Below are 19727 nucleotides of genomic sequence, written 5' to 3'. Positions count from 1 at the left end.
ATTTTTAAAGTTTTGCATACAGACATTTGAGATGTTTATTGGGCATGATGTAATGTATTATTCTTATTATGTTTAGTAGTCTGAAACTTAAGACCATTATCCTTAGAATTACTTTTAGCTAAACAAAGACCTGATTATGTTCCCAGATCTGACCAATTCCCAGCGAAATGTCATGCTAAACAAATACATATAAATAAATAAATCTCTAAAAGTAGCCATTTCAGATTAATTTTGAACCTAGTCCTTTTGGGAGCCTTCTGATTTAATTTCTCTTTGATTGATTGCATTTATCAAAAGAATAGATTGAATAGAAAATAAATATTTTAACAGCATTGAAACATGTATATTATCTAGGGTGAAACAGATCACCAGCCCAGGTTGGGTGCATGAGACAAGTGCTCGGGCCTGGTGCACTGGGAAGACCCAGAGGGATCGGGTAGAGAGGGAGGTGGGAGGGGGGACTGGGATGGGGAATACATGTAAATCCATGGCTAATTCATTTCAATGTATGACAAAAACTACTGTAATGATGTAAAGTAATTAGCCTCCAACTAATAAAAATAAATGAAAAAAAAAGAAAATAAATATTTTAAAAATACTTATTATATATTTTACACATAAAATAAGTATTGCTGATTTAATGGAACAGTGTTTCCCCAACTTTAGTCTTTCACAAACTTTCTGTGTGAGTTTTGCCAAATCAGTAAACCACTTGTGTTTTTGTTTCATATTTTCCTTAAATCAACTCAAATTAAATCTACATCTGAACCATCCCATGAAACTGTTGATTTACTTGTGAACTGCTTGTCTTTTATGATATGCAGCAGATAAATAGGTAACTTTTAAAATATAAAAATGTTTATCCATGTGACATCAAAAGTGTTCATCTTGCCTCCTTCGGTGGACCACATATCATTGTTGGGAGAATACTGGCAGTCAGAGCATTTCTTTTGTGCTTTCCTCCTTTCTCTCTCTAGAGTTATTACAGAGAGAAGTGTTCTTAATTTTAAAGGACTTACCCCCCCTCCTTCGTTTGTCTTCATGGAATACCAGACTTTAATTCACTTGCAGCTCATCCAAGGTTGAGTATTCCTTGCGCCTTTCCTGGCGGTCCAGTGGTCCAGCGCACAGGGGCATGGGTTTGATACCTGGTCAGGAAACTAAGATCCTGCATGCCACATGGCCAAAATAAGTAAATAAAAGTTTGAGTGTACCTTGACCCAGCCCATTTTCTGCATTTACTGGTAAGGGGAATGACTGAAGTTAAAGAAACAGCTGTGTGTCATAGCACGCGGTAACCATGGATCTCAGCAAGTGAACTTAGCTGCGTTCTTGGGGTCCAGCCTCTTCAGGCCTCTGGGAGACTCACTGAGGTTCGAATGGAAGCAGAGCTGAAAGGACTCTAGAGAAAAGCTTACCCTCTTACAAATGGGGAGACGGAGGGGCAGAGTGGTATACCTCAGATGGTACTTTCAGCTGGTATCACACTGGCCACATTGCCTGCCTCCCCAGACTTCTGCTGCATTTATCGCACACCGTCAGAAGCCTGGTAAGGCAGGTCTCCTGCTAGGAATCACAGAAGCCTGCTGTTAGAAATGGCTGCTTTTGACCTCAGCCAAGGTCTGAGATCACTGGTGTGACACCCCAGGAATGACAGAAATGTGTCCAGTTCACGTACATAAGACCACTCATGACCTGGAGCCCCTTCACTGCTTAGGGGAAGAGACGGTGATGGACAGGGCCGTCTGGCATACCGCTGTCCGTGGCGTCACAGAGAGTCGGACACGACTCAGCGGCTAAACGGCAGCAGCAGCTGGCTATGACATAATTCTAAAGTACTGATGGTCTGATGGTGCTCTGATAGCCGGTAGCCCTGCTCAGGGAACTTCTGTTCTAGAAACCAAATTCAGAATCATCCCCACGGACTACCTCTTACAGCTCTAATGAGTAGCCTTGAAATGTCCCCATGATCCTACAACAAGGGGAACCCAGGCAAAACGCCAGGTGCAAATTCTGAAGCTCTGAGTCCTAATCTTGAGTTTGGACTGAAAGGTTTTAATAAAACCCTAATGACTGATCACAAATTTTGAGTCTCTCTTGCCTTAAATGTGACTTGCAAATGTCACAACTACCAACCAACAATTCAGAAACCATTTAGTGTTTTCTTTATGTTCTGGCAGGCTTAGGGAAACAAGGATAAATGGGGGCAGGGGGTGGTCTCTGCTCTGGAGGGATTCACACACCAGTGGATCAAGCCAACCCATAGCACCTCCTCCATGAAACTCTCCCAGACTCTCTGGGGAGAATCAGGAGATCCCAATCCTTGGGTCTCCTGGGAGCATGCACTGCCCTCTACAACCTTGACATTGCTTCTGTGCTGTGTTTTGAGGTCTGCTGGCTCTTTGAACAGTGAGTTCCTAAAGGGCGGGGGCTATATTCCCAATGCCTGGTGTAAGGAGGTGGCCCTCCAAATGCTTTTATAAAAAGGGAAGTTTGGACAGTGTCCTGGGGAAGCAGAATAGGTAAAAATACCAGGTGATGAGATGCAAACTGGGTAGTTCATTCAGCCCGAGGGTCTCAGGGAGCTTGACAAAGGATGAAGGCATTTGAGCTGGGGTTTGAAAGACAGGAGTTTCTGGGAGCCATCTGGGGACAGCCTGGGAAGTGATTATGTATCCGTCACGCGTACAGCATGTGAGCCCCTTCTTGCACCTGACAACTTTCCTGAAGGAAACACACATCTTTGATTGGCCTACATATTTCTCTTAGACAAGTCAGGTGTCTGGCTAACTCTGGATCAGTCCCTAACTGGTTAGTAACAACTGATTGCTAGCTGTGCATGTTAAGATTTAAAATTACACAGAAATGCTAGGCAGGGGCATTTCTTGTCCAAATATTTCAGGCGAGCTTTATAAGAGTTCCAGGGAATGTGTGGGAGTAGAGAAGTCACACTGATGCATGTGCTTCTGCTCAGTAGGGAGTAGTTATGAAACTTCTTTAGAAAAGAAGAGCAAACCTCTGATCCGATTTGCTATAGCTCCTGTAAGGACATTGTTGCAATCTGCCCCGCCCTACTCAAAGCCCCTTTTCTTTAGGACTTCTTTTCTACCAAGAGATAAAATGTATGCATTAATTATATTATTATCTGTTCCTCCCTGCTAGAGTGTAACCTCCATGAAGGCAGGGATCTCAGTGGTGTCACTGATGTATCCCAGTGCCTAGAACAATGAGTGGCATATATTTAAAAAAATAATTATTTTTGGCTGCCCTGGGTCTTCTTTGTGACACATGGGCTCTTCATTGCTGTCCTCAGGCTGTCTCTGGTTGTGGCAAATGGGGAATACTCTCTAATTGCGGTGTGCGGGCTTCTCATTGCAGTGTCTTCTCATTTTGCGGAGCAGAGGCCTGGGGCCTGGGAGCTTCAGAAGTGCAGCAGGAGGGCTCTCTAGCTGTGGCTCGAGTTCAGTTCCCCCACTGCATGTGGAATCTTAGTTCCCAGATCACGGAGGGAGCCCGGGTCCCCTGCATTGGCAGAGGGATTCTTAACTACTGGGCCACCAGGGATGACCCATCTTTGAATGTTGATATGAATGAATATACTGAATGTATGAATACATATACTGAATGTACGAATGAATGAATACTTCTGCCCCAGATCTGAGCCCAAGTAAAGGGAAGGACAGCGGTCCTGAGAGAGTGGAACTCGCGATTGGAGGGTCACTGCTGCCCCCCAGGGAGCTGGCCTCCATGGCATAGGCTGCCTCCTTCCAGTGGCTGGGCTGGTTTGTCCCCCACCATGGACATCGCGAGTATACTCAAGCGGTAGAAGAGGTAGATGCCCTGAAGTCCTCTGGTCATCTAAGTGGCTGTCGTTTAAATGTGTTCTTTATCCCAGCAGTTAGCTGGGATGCAGTCCCGAAGACCACTGTGTCAGGAGACCTGAGTCCAAATCCCACACTGAACCGTCTCCAGTGGTGTGTTGGAGGGTTAGTCATTAGCTCTCTCCAAGCCTCAGTCTCCCCACTCGTCAGACGGGGGCAGTGAGCCTCTCTTCTTAGCGTGCCTAGCAGGATACCTTCTGACGCCCGGGAGGCCCTCCATGAGCAGCATGTCCCGCCCGAGGAGACCCTCCAAGGGGCGGGCAGTGTGGGTGGGTTCCGTGAGCCCATTTCCCAGCCAGTCCCCAGCTCTCCCCAGGAAAAGATCCAGCAATGCGCCGTGCGTTTTGTAAGGGAGGATCATACAGCAGCCCCCGCTCCTAAACCCAAATCCCCGGGAAGTCAGGAAGATGTATGTGTTTTAAAACATTGGGAGGTCTGCGTTGGATCACCCCGGAGCCGCGGCTTCCCCCCGCACCCCCCCACCCCACACCCCCCCGGAGCAGCTGAGAGGGAAGAGAGGCCAGTTCATCTGCCGGGAGTGCTCCCGGCTCGTGTCCCACAAGGGGCTGCCTTCGCTCGGGTTTGGCGGCCGTTGACTTTTAAATCATAAAAAGCCGCTCTTATATACAGTTTACTCTGCTGCTCAGAGGCAGTGGAACGTAGGTATTTAAAAAGGGAAAAAAAAAAAAAAGGCAGAAGAAGCAGCCGTTAATCCCGCCAGGCTTCTGGCCACTGGAGCAGTTGCGGATGACAAAAGTTAATTAGAAACATGAGCAGTTTAACCGAAAACACTTGTGACAATCGGAAGGACAGCCTCTCGGGTTGGAGAAGTTTTCCTAGGGAATCGTTGCGGGAGAAAGTGACTGCAGCCGGGTAAGTCATGTCCCTGTGACTTTGTTGGGGGGGGGGCACAGGCTCTTTGGGGCCGAGGTGCTGCACCCCGTCTGCGCTGGGCGGGCGTGGTCGTGGGTGGGCGCGGGGATGGGCTCACAGCCGTGTCCCGGCCCCCTTCCCTCTGACAGCTGCCCCTACGTGGAGGATGGCACTGTGTGGCTCTGCCTGCCGCCTGAGCAAGAGAGCTCTGGCGTTTGGGTCATCAATCTGGGCTGCCTCAGTGCCTAGCAGAGGGCCAGTTTGGAACCCGTCCGTCTCAGAATAATTCCAGTTCTAATTTGGAAATATTTTGAGGCTTTTCTGAGAAGAGGGGCTGGCTGGGGAACTACACCCTGCGTGCCAAGGGGGAAGCCTTGACTTTCAGATAACCTGCGTGTTTTCCTGCTGACGGTGAAGCCTCGTGCTCAGCTCATACTCTTAAGCTCCAAAGCCTTTTTTAAAACTCCAGCCTGCATCACGTTCGTAAGAGTACCAACATAGGGAAAACGTATATGCTTTGATGGGATTTAGCAATTTCTGTGGGTAATTACGTCTGTCAAGGTTATCCTTAGTTTCTCTTTTTTCTGGATTTTTTTTTTTGAATCTGTTCTGTGTTCATGTCTCTAGTACATTGTTTCCTTAAAGTTGGATAATCCTCCATTGTTTCCCTTTAGTTGGAAAACCAGGTTATGGGTTGAATCATTCAAGACAGGAGATATTTCTTGTATCATTCCCGCATAATCACAGCTGGTGGTGTGGATTTTTGTTTGTTTTCCGGTGAAGTGTGTGCCTAATTGTGCCACGTGCGTGTGGATGTTAAGGTCGGTGTGCATTCACATAGCATATGCCAAAATGTGCGGGGGTGGGGTGGCGGTGTGGGGGAGGATGTGAACAGCGCCTGATGGAGAGTAGGAGAAAGTCAAGGTGGAATTTAAATTGAGACACAGGTAGTGGAGCTGCGTGGCATCCGCGTTGGAGCGATTGGCCGTGGAGCCGTGGTCGATGCCCCCTCGTGACGAGTGCAGGTCCATGCATGAAACTCAGGTCTCCCTCTCTTTCCCATCTCCGCAGAGCCTTTGGCGAGCCCGGCATCCTCCCACCCTGCAATGAGCGAAGATGCACCCGCTGCTTTGGAGGGAGGCGGCGGCTGTGGCCCTGCTAGCTGCGGCGCTTCCTCGGCCATCCCCCAGCCTGGCTCGGCCTCCAAGCCCTGGCGCAGCAAGTCGGTCAGCGTGAAGCACAGCGCCGCGGCCGCAGCGCTCTCCGCCAAGCCGCCCACGCCCGAGCCCCCCCGGCCCGCCCCTGAAGCCCTGAAGCCGGCCCCCAACAATCAGAGGTCCATGCTGGAGAAACTAAAACTTTTCAACAGCAAGGGGGCTTCCAAGGCGGGCGAGGGCCCGGGGTCGCGGGACACAAGCTGCGAGCGGCTGGAGATCCTGCCCAGCTTCGAGGAGAGCGAAGAGATGGAGGCGGGCGGCCGCCCGCTGTCCGTGGCCGGCCCCCCGTCCAACAGCCCCAAGATCGCCCTCAAGGGCATCGCCCAGAGGACTTTCAGCCGGGCGCTGACCAACAAGAAGAGCTCCCCGAAAGGCAGCGAGAAGGAAAAGGAGAAACAACAGCGCGAGAAGGAGAAGGAAAAAAGCAAGGACCTCACCAAGAGAACCTCGGTGACGGAGAGGCCGGACCTCAAAGAGGGCCCGAGAGAAGACCCCAATGGGGCCACCGTGACCGAGATGCCCAAAAAGTCCTCCAAGATCGCCAGCTTCATCCCCAAAGGGGGGAAGCTCAACAGTGCCAAGAAGGAGGCCCCGGCCCCTTCCCACAGCGGGATACCAAAACCAGGGATGAAGAGCGTGCCCGGGAAATCCCCAAGTGCCCCCACGCCTTCCAAGGACGGGGAGCGGGCCCGGGGTGGGAAGCCGAGCTCGGGGCTCCCCCAGCAGAAGCCCCCGCTGGACGGCAGGCACTCCAGCTCCTCCTCCAGCCTGGCGTCCTCGGAAGGAAAAGGCCCCGGAGGGGCCGGCCTGAACCACAGCATCAGCAGCCAGACGGTCAGTGCGTCCGTGGGGAGCACGCAGACCACAGGAAGCAATACTGTCAGTGTTCAGCTACCTCAGCCCCAGCAGCAATACAGCCACCCCAACACGGCCACCGTGGCGCCTTTCCTGTTCAGGTAGGAGCGGCTGCCCGCCTCCCGGTCCTGCCCAGCGCTGGCAAGGGGTCTTCGGGGGCAGGGGTTGGGACTGCCCCCGGGAGCACCGAGGCAGACAGCTCAGGGGCCATGTGCTCAGCTCCTAATGGAGATGCTGGCGGTGTGCTTGAGGGACAGTTAATTCAGCGCTGCCGGATCGTAGGGGTAGGTTAGGAAGCTAAAGAGTGGAAGGACAATGTGAGTGATCTTAAGATGCAGAGGCATGGCCCTGGCACACGGGGACCCAGGGGCTTGGCAGAAGCAGCCTCAACAGTAGCTAGGAAGGTGGTTTGGTTTCCCTCGACAGGCTCCGAGGTCAGTCCTAAAGCATCCTGAATGTACTTTAAACAATGAAACACAAAACCACCTTGCTGAGCAACTGAGACTTCTCACAGAGAAGTTTATCTTGAACTTCCAGATCCTCACGGTTTGTTACCCCATTGCACGTATTTTTTCTTTTCTTCTAAAACATTTTCTTTTATTTTTATTTTTTGGCCACACTGTGAGGATTTGCAGGTTCCCCCACTGGGGATTAAATCCAGGCCACAGCAGTGAAAGCCCGGAATTCTAACCACTAGGCAACCAGGGAACTCAAATATTTTTTCAGTCTCTGCTATGTGCTGGGATTTTTCAGAGGGGAGAACAGGATGAGGGAGAAGGGTAGCCATAAGGAAGGACTAGTTCTAGAAAAACCAAAGAACCTGGGTTGTATTTGGAGTGACAAGCCTGAGTGTTTCCACCATCAGTCCCTCTGCCTGTCGCTGATGGCACATCCCGGGGACCACAGGGAGCCAGCTGCTGTTGCTCTGGGTGGTTGTGGCCTGTGAGAGCCTCTGGTTACACCCCACACCTGTACAGGATGGGAGTCATTGGCTTTGTATGATGCTTGGTTCTTGCGATGAGTCCTGTCTGGGCAGATGGAAGCCACTCAGCCCTGCTCTTGGGGGGGTCCCAGAGCCCTGTTCACAGTGCTCGGCTTGATCCTGTGCTCGAGACCTGCCGGGCAACGGGCCACTCTGCACAGCTGAGTGATAACTAAGACCCGTCCATAGCACCAGGGGGACCGATGGTTCAGTATCACAGCCCAGGCACTTACCCTGCAGCCTCTACCCTAAGTATATACATGTTCAGACATAAGCATGCATCCACGGGTGTGAGTGCACACGGACAGTCACACGTAAGTAAGGACACAGGACCACATTCATACATGAAATGTGTGTGTTCATACATACATTGTATGTATGCCATATGCATTGTATGCCATATGCGTACATACATATGCATGTATTCACACGTGTGTTTACATACCTGGTCGTATGCACAGGCTCCTGCCCATACTTTCCGCTTCCTCAGTCTACGTGGTTCCCCAGGAAATTAGATGTTTCCTCTCTGTCTGCCGGAAGTGAGTCCTAGTTCTGTTACCATTCCTGCCAAGAGTTGATAGGAAGACTGGTTCAAGCGATTGATTTCAGAGTCAAGCCCACAGCATCCAGCCGGTGAGGGAAAGAAAGTCAGGCTTCTGAGGAGAAGCTCTTTCCTATTCCTTGTTCACTCTCTCCTTCAGGGAGGGTCACACCAGACCTTTTTAAATGGGAGGTGGTCATCTTTGTATTAAATTAAGTCATCAGCTCAGCTAACAGTCCTGAGAAGGGTGCCAAGGCTTAGATAATGATTCAGCACTGATCTCCATGTTCAACTTTTAATACAACTGTTTTCTGAACCGTGGAGACAACTGAATTGCTTGCTGTGAAATTTTTATCATTGTGCTCACATGGATAGTCTTGAGGTCAGGCTGTTTCCAGATTCTTGATTTGCATTTTTATTACGTATGTGACAATCTGATCATGGTCAATTCCACTCTCTCCTTTTTTTTTTCCGGGCTGTAATCACTTGAAAGATTCTAAAACTTTTAACCTCTGTTTTTTTTTTTTTTTAAATATTTCTATGAGATTTTTCTATGACAGGAAAAACTCTTAATGGTAAAGAGCTAAAGTCCAACAGATGGGAGGGAGAAAGCATCCCGTGTGTTGAACTGCGCTCTAGTGTTTGTGTTCACCCCGTGTGATGTCCTTGTTCCTCCTCTGAGGTGCCTTTCCTCTGGGTGAACCCGGGAGGAGGCCAGAGAGAAGAGCCCTGGGATAGGAGTCAGGTTGGCTGACTCGGTCTTTTCTTCGCTCATGCGTCCCTGTGTGGCCTTGGGACCTGGCTGCAGACACCACTGCTGAGTGTCCACCACGTGTGTGCAGAAACTCAGATCATTGGGTTCTCACAACTCCATAAGCTACCTCTTTTATCCCCATTCTTCCGATGAGCAAACTGAGGCCTAGAATAATTAAATAACTTGCTCTACATCAAAGAGCTGGTGGTCAGAAGAGCTCCTGTTTATAGCCAAGTCTCTCTACCTCGAGGGACCAAGTGCTTAGCCATGAAATAGTCTTGACTGTAAATCACTGCCTTGTGCTGAGCCTCACCTGTAAGTTGAGGAGACAGGGCTAGACCAGAGGATTTTAGAAAGTGGTTTAGACTCCATTTACGCTCTAGGTTCTCTCAAGTTTATGGCTCACTGTTACTTAATAGTGCTCCCCCTGGAACCTCTCATGTTAGTGATGTTACCAAGAGAAAAAGGAAAATAAATCTTTTTTTAAAAATCACTGGGAATGAACGATCGTTACCAATTCAGAAGGCACGCTGGACACCCCTGTTGCTTTATACTTCGCTGAGTGCGTTTGTGTGGTCTCGCCTGTGGTTTTCGTAGCAGCCAGGGGAGGTCGCTGTTGTAACCCTGTGTCCACATAAGGGCCCCCGCTGCTTACAAGGTGCATTGATTTACTGAGATGTGCGTGGCTGCAGACTCCAGCCAGCTCAATGTTCAGACCTCCAAGCCCAATGCTCCTTCTCCCACCCAGAATCCTTCTAGACTTAAAAACTCATTTATCCATTCAGCACACCCTACCTGAGTGCCTGCTTAGCATGTGAATTGGAAGTGTTCTTAACTGCACACATCAAAAGAGCCAGTCTTAGCCTTCAGAGAGCTCTTAATCTAGTGGAGGAAAGGTTTGTTAATTAGATCTTATTGTAATAAGTAGACATCAGGAGAACAGAAACGCACAAGAGGTGGAGCCATTCACCTCCGCTGGCCAAGAATTGGAGAAAGCCTCCAAACCAAGATGACACTGGGACGGTGCCTCCAAGGCAGATCAGGAGGAGACTAAGGAAGAAAGAGAAAAAGAGCCTTCAGTCAAAGGGCACAGTGACTACAAAGACAAAATTGTGAAGGGCTGGGTACGAACTAGGACTGGAGAGAAGCCACGTGTGGGTGGAGCACAGGGCTGGGCCGTGTGTAAAGGCAGGAGGGCCAGGCTGGAAATGAGGGAGGAAGAATCCTGTGATGCAGGCATCTTCTGTCACAATAAGGACTTTAGATCTTATTCTGCACACAACGGAAAACCATTAGAGGCCTTTAATCAAAACATGAAAGGTCACATCAGAGTCACTGAGGTCAGTGGAGAATAGGATGGGGAGTGGACAAGACCTGGAAACAGTCTGAAACAGAGATCACAGTTCAGGTGCCTGCTTGGGCCCGCAAAGGTGATACCACCGAAGTATTCGGGGTGACTGGGACTCCGGGAAAGGGAACCTCACGCCTCCCCAGAGGGGACCGCCACCACATTTCACCAGCAGGTGGCGCCCTGCAAGAACGTGAGCTCCGTCCTTCCAGACTTGTTTTTACTGAGAAACAGACAGAAATCCAGATTTTTTTTGGTGACTTCTCTCTAGTTTTAAATGTGGACATGAATTCAAAAGCTTTAAAAGATACTAGGCAGACCAGTAAGAATCAATCCGTGGGCTGGTTTCTGTACCTGGCTGTCATTTGTAAGCTCTATGGCTGGAGGCCATATACCTGTTCACCAGCCTGGGCAGAGATGGCGCAAGCTTGGATTCTGGTCAAAGGAAAGAGAGGAACACAGATAGCATGGAAATCCTTTAAATTCAGAGATGATGGGAATGGGGAACTGATGGCATCAATAGGAAGGCAAAGGTGGGGGGAGTAGAGATGGATGGTTGTGGGGGTTATCGGTACATCCCCCACAGTCTTTAGGCAGTTCACATTCTTGGCAAACACTTTCTTCATAGAGAGTGAAATCTGGTTGAATTAGCTAAGGATGCCGATGAATTAATAACATTACACCCAGGGTTATGTCTGCGAATGTAATTATATTTGCCTGGCACGCCTGAATAAGCAGAGGTAATTGTGGCTAGAGCACATTGCTTGATTGTCTCGATTTGCTTGACAAATAAGGGCATGGAGAAGGTTTGGGGAAATACAGATTTCAGTCAAGTGTTGAAATAATGATCAGTGAGACCTTTCATCTCAGGAGATCTGAGCTCTGAATCAGACCTGGAGGGCAAACACACCTGCTTGGCACCCACTCCTGGCCGGCTGTACAGTCACCTCTCCAGAGACAGCCGCGTAAGGAGGATCTGGGGAGGGGTTGGCACACGGGGGCTGCCAATGGAATCATCTTCATGCTTGACTTGCTGGCATCACCGGTTACTTAGAAGTGGCTCTTTGGCACAGGTTAAATGATCCAAACCACCGGGTACTTGCTGGCTAGATCTAGCTCCCAAAGGGGACACAGAGACGCGTTCCCCAGTGAAGGATTGCAGACCCTCCATTTGGGTGATGAATATTTCATCTTTTACACTTCGGTGGCTCTCTCTGTTTCTGGGACATTGCTCCACATGCCCTGGTGAATTATTTAGTGTCTGTCTGCTGGTCTGCTCTGTTCTAAAGCTTCTCACCTAAGGAGGGGCTCGTGGGGGCTGTGATTGGAGCGCGGTGCTCCAGATGGGGTAGTTACCACTCGTGACAAGTGCGTCTGCTCTGCTTTGTGTGTGAAGGTCCCAGACAGACACCGAAGGGAATGTTACTGCCGAATCCAGCTCAGGGGGTGTGACCGTGGAGCCCAGCCACTACACCAAGAGTGGACAGCCCGCCCTGGAGGAACTCACTGGTGAGTACGGAGCCCTGGAACTCCCCTGTCTCTGGGAGGTGAGGCCTCCCAAGCAACCACCGCTGGAAGGGCCGAACCCAGCTGGACGTGAAGTTGCTTCGCTGTTGCTTTGATTGATGAGCCAAACTGATTTCCGTCTTCCTGCTTCCTTCTCTTTTTTCCCTCTTCTCTCTCACGGTCTGTTCCCTCTTTCCAGGACTATAAAAAGTCTTTTACCTGTTGGTGAGTTCTGCTTTAAGCCATACTCCACCCCACTCATGCAGGGGCTCTGGGCTCGGGACACTTCACTTAGAATCTCCTTGTTCACTCTTCAGATAGAGTTGCTTTCCAAAAAGAGTTAGAACTCTAAAACGTATTGGCTTTTTTCAAATTTCCTTTCTAGAATCACTGATTGAAAATTGTTCTGAGCATCCTCAGACAGCTGGAAAGAAGATTTCAGCATATTTATTTTACCAAAAACAAAAGTCTAAATTTTATTTAAATGTAACCTAGACAAGGAGCGGCTTCCCTGATCACTCGGACAGTTTTAAGGAATCTGCCTGCAGTGTGCGAGACCGGGGTTTGATCCCCAGTTCGGGAAGATCCCCTGGAGAAGGGAATGGCAACCCACTCCAGTATTCTTGCTTGGAGAATCCCATGAACAGAGGAGCCTGGCGGGCTACAGTCCATAGGGTCGCAAAGTGTCAGACACAAGTGAGCGACTAACACTTTCACTAGACAGGAATAATGATTAAAGGATGAAATATCATATAAAAACATAAAATCTGCAATTGTCATACAGTTAATTCCACAAATGTTTATTGGTGTTATACCATCACAGTGTTCACTTAAAGAAATAGAAGTAGCATCAGAATTGAATTCCTGCCACAGTGCGTTCTGGGCCACCACTTTCTCCGTGCCTTATCCCTGTTCCCAGCTCTGTGCCCTGGGTTCCAGCAACTTCTAATCAGGGAAGTGAGTGGTAAGCCACATATTTAGCAGTGGCTGTGTTATTCTTTGCATATCATACCACTTCCGGGTTGGGTTAAAAACTGACTCCGTGTTTGAAATCCATTTATTAGACTAAGTATCCGTGACCCCACCATTTTAATAGCCACAGCACAGCAGTGGAGTTGGTATGCAGCCCATATGATCGACTCGTCCACTCATTTGATCATTAACTCTGAGTGTTCATTTCAGAGGATCTGAGAGGTTTAGCTCTTTCCCTCTGGCTCTGCTGGCTGGGCACGTTGAGGAGACAGAGAAGTTTCCAGCCATTTGTAAGTGATCCATCTTGCAGTGGTTTGGGGCCCCACATTTGGGATTGATTTTACGTTTCCTTCTCTCTCAGGTTTTAGCTCCCTTGCATGTGAGAACCTGGATGGTGCGGGAAAAGGGTCAGCTCTCAGGAGAAGGGTATGGAGGTTAATCACTCCTCAGGGTCTCCACACACATTCCAGATCATGTTCATATGTGCACACATCAAAAGAGCCAGGCCAGTGATTCAGCAGCTGGCATGGGTCAGATGTATGTCTTGTGGAGGAGTATGGATTCATGTCAGACCCAGGGGCTCGGTGAAATTTACATCTGAGAAGTGAAAGCGGCAACCGGAGACCATTCCATATAACACTTAAATTTCAGAGGGACGGATGGCAGCCTGTGATCTTTTCAGTCCTTTTTCTTTTTCTCCCCATGTCTCCTGAGCATCAGGACAGTAACCAAGTGAGAGCTCAGAAACCCTGAGATGCTGTCAGTGGGTTTGGGGACCAGAACTGTGCAGTCAGTCTTGGCTAATCAAGCACTCTTCAGTGTGAAGTTGAAGGGTTTTAGTCGCTAAGGAAACTTTCTGAATCAAGATGACTTTTCTTTACATTTAAGCAGTGAAACCCACACGTGTGGCTGTGTTGTGTGTGAAGTCTTATGCAGACATTGCACAGTACCGTGTGTGTATGAGGTTGAATCCAGCTTATCTACAGCTGATCCCTTGAAATGACAACAAATGTGTGTGTCTGGGAGTTGCCACTTACGAGACTCTTCGATCAATTGCTTAGTTCTTTCTCCTTACTTATGCAAGTAGGTGGATTGTCCCATGGTGCTCTGTCATTCACACACAGTTACAGGTGAGACGTGCACCTCAGATTGTAGCGTCGGAAGGAACCACATCCACTTATTATCCAGTCCGTGAATCCCTTCTGTCACTCACTGATGAGTTGTCTTTCAGTCTCTGCTGGAATACTTCTTGTGATGGAAAAGCTATTCCTTCATGAGGCAGCCCTTGTATACCTATTTGGTTTTAACTGCTAATGGAGTCTTTTATCCTTCCATTTCTAAATCACTGGACATAATCCAGCCTCTGAAGCTCATGGACAGTTTGCATTCCTTTCCTGCAGCAGGCTGTCCCCTAGCTTCCCTCTTCCAAGTAAAAACTCCCAGTTCCATCCGTGCTCCTCATATTAACACCCTGCCATCCTCGAGTCTGCTCTGTGTGATCAGAACGTGGTGTTCTGTCCATCATAGCGGTGTGATCAGAACGTGGAGTTCTGTCCATCATAGCGGTGTGATCAGAACGTGGTGTTCTGTCCATCATAGCGGTGTGATCAGAACGTGGTGTTCTGTCCATCATAGCGGTGTGATCAGAACGTGGTGTTCTGTCCATCATAGCGGTGTGATCAGAACGTGGTGTTCTGTCCATCATAGCGGTGTGATCAGAACGTGATGATCTGTCCATCATAGCGGTGTGATCAGAACGTGGTGTTCTGTCCATCATAGCGGTGTGATCAGAACGTGGTGTTCTGTCCATCATAGCGGTGTGATCAGAACGTGGGGTTCTGTCCATCAGCGCCTGGCTTGCGGGAGGGCTGCCCTGGGCAGGTGAGGAGAGTCACAGGTAAACATGGAATAGTTCATAGTATATGGGCTTCAGGGGCCCAGTCGTTTCCCCTGGGGCACGCTGTGTGTTTATTTTGTTCAGACAGTGAGTTGGGACGGAGATCTTATACTCCTAAGCCCATCTTCCAGCATGGAGAATGGGCAGTTTAGAATATCATCATCTGAGCAAGGCAGGTGGATTACTGGTCTGTGCTTCTACATTGCCCTTGAATCTTCGAGGGGAGCAAACACTTCCCAGTGGGACTCCTCAGGGGAAACAGGGCATTCAGATTCAATGAGCCCTACATTTAATCAGTGCAACTCAGGTGTGTGGTTGCATCATGTGTGTGACTGTACGGTGAATAATAATTATGGGGACACTACATAGTAGCTTGTATGTATAAGGTTGAATCCAGCTTATCTACAGCTGATTCCTTGAAATGACAACAAATGGGTGTATTTAGGGATGGACGTTTATGGGACTATTTGATCAATTGCTTAGGGATATCATGTGTCATCTCATCTGATCCTTCTAACCTAAGGGAATGGCTTTTATCCCCATTTTACAGATGACATTCAGAGAGGATAAGTGATTTGTCCAAGATCAAGTGGCTAATAAGTGGCAATGCCACCGTGCAAACTTTTATCTGTTGGAGTGAAAAATCTATCCTTTCTCTTTCACCCTACGCTGACCAAACATTTTGGGGGCAATAAATATTTCTGGAGCATATCTAGATTTGTGTGGGGGTTACCAAGAATAAAGGTGAGTTCACTCTGTGTCAAAGACCTTTGTCTTAGGAGACTTAACACAGGCAAATGTGTCATTAAGATGTCATTAGAGACGTGGACATATACAGACCTGCCTCAGAGACATTGCCAGTTTGGTTCTAGACCACTGCAGTGAAATAAAGACTGCAAGAAGGCAAGTCACTCAGATTTTTTTTGGTTTCCCAGTGTACTTCTCTGGTAGCTCAGAGGGTTAAGAACCCACCTGCCAATGCAGGAGATGGAGGTTCAATCCCAGGCATGATGACCTGGAGAAGGAAATGGCTACCCACTCTAGTATTCTTGCCTGGGAAATCCCATGGACAGAACTGCCTGGCTGGTCACAGTCCACAGGGTCACAAAAGAGTCAGACACGACTGAGCAACTAAACAACAGAACATGAAAAACTATGTTTACACTATATGGTAGTCTATTAAGTATGCAGTAACATTATGTCTAAAAAAAAACAACGTACTTTTTTGAACAACGTACCTAATTGAAAAATACTTCATTGCTAAAAAATGCCAACCATTGTCTGAACCTTCGGTGAGTCATAGTCTTTTTGCTGGTGGAGGGGTGGAAATATTGGCAGAATTACCGAAGTGTGACACAGAGACAGAAATGAGTGAGTGCCATTGGAAAAATAGAGCCGACGCACTTGGTCGAAGCAGGCTTGCCACAAACCTTCAGTCTGTAGAGATCACAATATCAGAGCACAATAGAACAAGGTATGCTGTAAATATAGTTATTACACCGTTTTGCATGATTAAGTTAATTAATGAAGGTAATTTGAAAACTGGTGCCTAGACTTAGCTTCATAATAAATGTTCCCTGCAGGGCCTGGAGCCATCCAAAGGATCAGTACCTTTTTTTGGCAGCCTTTACACAGATAAAATGTGGCCAAACTGGCAGTAAAAGATATTTAATTGATGGCCCTGTGGATAGATGCAATTACGTTCCTCCAAAGCCATTAGGGGAAGGTAAAGCAGACATTCATCACTGCTTTCGTTTAAAAACATGGACGTTCGTATGTACTTTAAAGAACTGGGTGGGAAATGCAGGTCTGACTACTTTTCAGATAAGGGAAAAATGCCTTTCAAATTTCTCTTGGTTAGGAGTGGGGAGAAAATTGAAAACACTGACGTTTTCAAGGCCAGAGAGTTTGCTATAGCAAATTTCTTCCGTAGAATCAATCATTGAATCCAGCCTCCAGCACCACCGTGCTGAGAATAACCTAAGAAGTGGTCATCTGTGTCAGGAGGAAAGTTAATTCTACGCCTTTTCTTAGCTGCCTGTTGCCCTGTTAGTGACACTTGCTGGAAGTTCGACTTGGTGTCTGCTGTAAATCCCACTTGCTGTTGCCCATGTGTACTGTGTTCTGTATGGAGCTTAATTTAGAAATATTGCTCAGTACTTGAAATAGTCATCAGCTTTAAAAGACCCATGATGGTGGTCTTCGCAGCGCTCCTGAAACTACTATGAGGGAAGGATGTGTGGCTCCTCTCATCACTATTGTAGTTATTCAGCTTTTCCTCTCCCCCAATAAGCCCAAACAAGACAGAATGGTCAGACACCCCCCGAGCGAGGCTTCTCTGAGAGGGGGTGTGGCTTCCCAGCTTGTATATGGCCTCTTTCTCCAGGGGTGTTTGTGCCAGCTTCACCTCTCCAGACCAGGTATTTAGTGGGAAATGTCGCCCAGGAATGGAAGTGCCTTGTCCCCCAGAGAGGCCTGACTCTTCTCGAACGTTCCCCACTCTGCAGCACCAGCTGGCATGATTGGGTGCTTTTGGCGGGTGCTGCACTTAGGGATCGTCATTGAGTCCTACGACAGTCCATTGAGACGGGCATGTCGCTGTCTTCGATCAGGACCGTGGCATCTGAAGGGCAGAGAGGGTCAGCACCTTCCTCGTGACCACTCAGCCAGGGAGGAGAGGAGCAGCTTTCGTACCAGGAAGGCAAACCTCTCTCTGTAGAAATGCTGATGGTCAGCAGGTGCAGATCTTTTAGCCACTACCATTGAGCCATCAGGGCTTCCCAGGGGCTCAGTGCTAAAGAATCTGCCTGGAGTTCAGGAGACACGGGTTTGATCCCTTCCCAGAGGCAGATCCCACCTGCCTCGGAGCAACGAAGCCCAGGATCCACAGCTCCTGAAGCCTGTGCTCCACAATAAGAGGAGTCACAGCAGTGAGAAGCCTGCCCAGCACAACGAAGAATAACCCCCGCTCACCACACCTAGAGAAAGCCCGAGCCACAGTGAAGACCCAGCACAGCCAAAAATACATAAATAAGTAAAATAATGTGGGGTCAGTAGGCAGCAGCACCTATCTATGGAGGAGAAAGCAAAAGGCCTTTCCCACTTCTGGATGGTTGGGAAATGATTCCTGGGCAGGACTCAGACCTAACATGTGCGTGTCTTTATGAGGGACAGTGTGGAAATGTGTTTACTGTCTCAGACTCTCTGTCTCACAAGCTAGACCTCACCTATTGCTGGAGGGACCTGCAGGGAGAAGACAGACTTCTCTATTTAGGTGTAACACCTTTCTTTGGGTATTCCTCCATCCATCCATTCATTCATTCTCAAATCCTTCTTGAGGATGTGTGATGAGCCAGCTCCCAAGCAGGCAACATGGTTATGGTCATGGACATGATTGCTGTTCCCTTGAATCTCCCCATCTACCTGAGAACTTAAACAGTCTTCGCCTTTGTCTCTCCAGGGGAGGATCCCGAGGCTCGGCGACTGCGGACGGTGAAGAACATTGCTGATCTGCGGCAGAATTTGGAGGAGACCATGTCCAGTTTACGGGGAACTCAGGTTACACACAGGTACCTGGGCATGAATCACTTTGCTGAACCAGCTGGTAACTTGATTATCACATGGCTGCTCCTGCCATGATGTGTCCCCACCCTAGCCATGTTCATGATTTAGTTAATAATGGAATAAATAACCTGATTGCCAATGTGCTGAAATTCACCGAGCATACCAGACGGCATGCAGAAGTGTCAGGAGCAAAAATCCATAGAGACAGATTCCTTCCCAAAGCAGAACGTTGCTCAATCCATTCCACAGAGGATGTGGCAGACCTGCTGCATTGAAATTTCCCTTTGCTTGCATTTTCCAAAATGATATTGGGCTGTTAAAATGAGCAGGTGAACTGTACTTGACCTGTGTGATAAAATGAATAACTCACATTCCTGCCCTCTCTTCTGATCCCCAGCACTCTGTAACGTTGTTAGTCATGCACGTGTATAAAACACGTACAGAAATATTTATAAAAACGGAGGATCATGTTTAAACCACGGTTTTGTTGGATGAACTCTAGGATTACATTGGAAACATTTATCAGCTTCTTTTCATTGTTGAGCGAGAAGGTGAAGAGGATGCAGCCCTGGGCATCCTTCATGATTTGGGCAGAACCAGGTTTTACACTTTGTGTTTGGACTTGATGATCAAGGTAAAGGCGTGGTTACCCCTGTGAGCTCCCAGGTCAGGGAGCTCTCCTTTACTTCTCCGGTTTCAGTTTTTTTGATAAATGAACACAACAGGAGATTGCCGGGCTCCCCCTCTGCCTGCAACTTTGGCAGAACAGGGTTGAGCACCATGGGTTCTTAAAGGAGACCAGGGCCTAAACCTTGCGTGCATGTGAAGTTGTTTCTGTCTTGTCCGACTCTTTGCTACCCCACGGACTGTAGCCCACCAGGCTCCGCTGTCCATGGAAAGAATACTGGAGTGGGTTGCCCTTCCTTCCTCCAGGAGATCTTCCTGACCAGGGATCAAATCCATGTCTCTATGTCTCCTGCATTGGCAGGCATGTTCTTTACCACTAGCGCCACCTGGGAAGCCCACCTAAACCTTGGGGGTTCCCAATATGAGAAAAGTCAGGCAGGTTGCTTCCCAGATCAGAGGGAAACAAAAGCAGTTGAGGCACCTAATTGTTTCCTTCCAAAGGTTAGTACCCTGGGGTGGGATGGTGCTGGTGCGGAGCCAGGTGCTGGACTGCCTCTCAGTGATGAGATAAGTCACCTCCCTCTTTCCACCATCATCACTGAAGCAGACTTAATGTCGGTTCCAGCAGTTTGGTGGATTTCTTGGCTCAGGCTAAGATGGTGATCATGAGAGGAGGGAAAGCCTCCATGCTTTCTTCTGCCTGAAAGACT

General features: G+C 48.5%; 1 protein-coding gene across 9 annotated transcripts in view; it reads left to right on the top strand.

The window, feature by feature from the left end:
* Nucleotides 1–19727, top strand: part of NAV2 (neuron navigator 2) — a 783526-nt gene that overhangs the window by 600963 nt on the left and 162836 nt on the right. For all 9 annotated transcript variants that reach the window (XR_011484330.1, XM_070457299.1, XM_070457298.1 and 6 more), the window contains 3 exons: nt 5826–6927; nt 11848–11960; nt 18287–18395. Coding sequence is in view for 8 of the 9 variants with exons in the window: in XM_070457299.1 (XP_070313400.1) it covers nt 5826–6927; nt 11848–11960; nt 18287–18395 (1324 nt within the window). In the remaining variant the exon portion in view is untranslated. The remainder of the gene's footprint in view (nt 1–5825; nt 6928–11847; nt 11961–18286; nt 18396–19727) is intronic.

Source organism: Odocoileus virginianus, chromosome 28 (genome assembly GCF_023699985.2).
Source record: "Odocoileus virginianus isolate 20LAN1187 ecotype Illinois chromosome 28, Ovbor_1.2, whole genome shotgun sequence".
NCBI classification, from domain to species: domain Eukaryota; kingdom Metazoa; phylum Chordata; class Mammalia; order Artiodactyla; family Cervidae; genus Odocoileus; species Odocoileus virginianus.
This window is presented reverse-complemented; position numbering and strand designations above follow the sequence as displayed.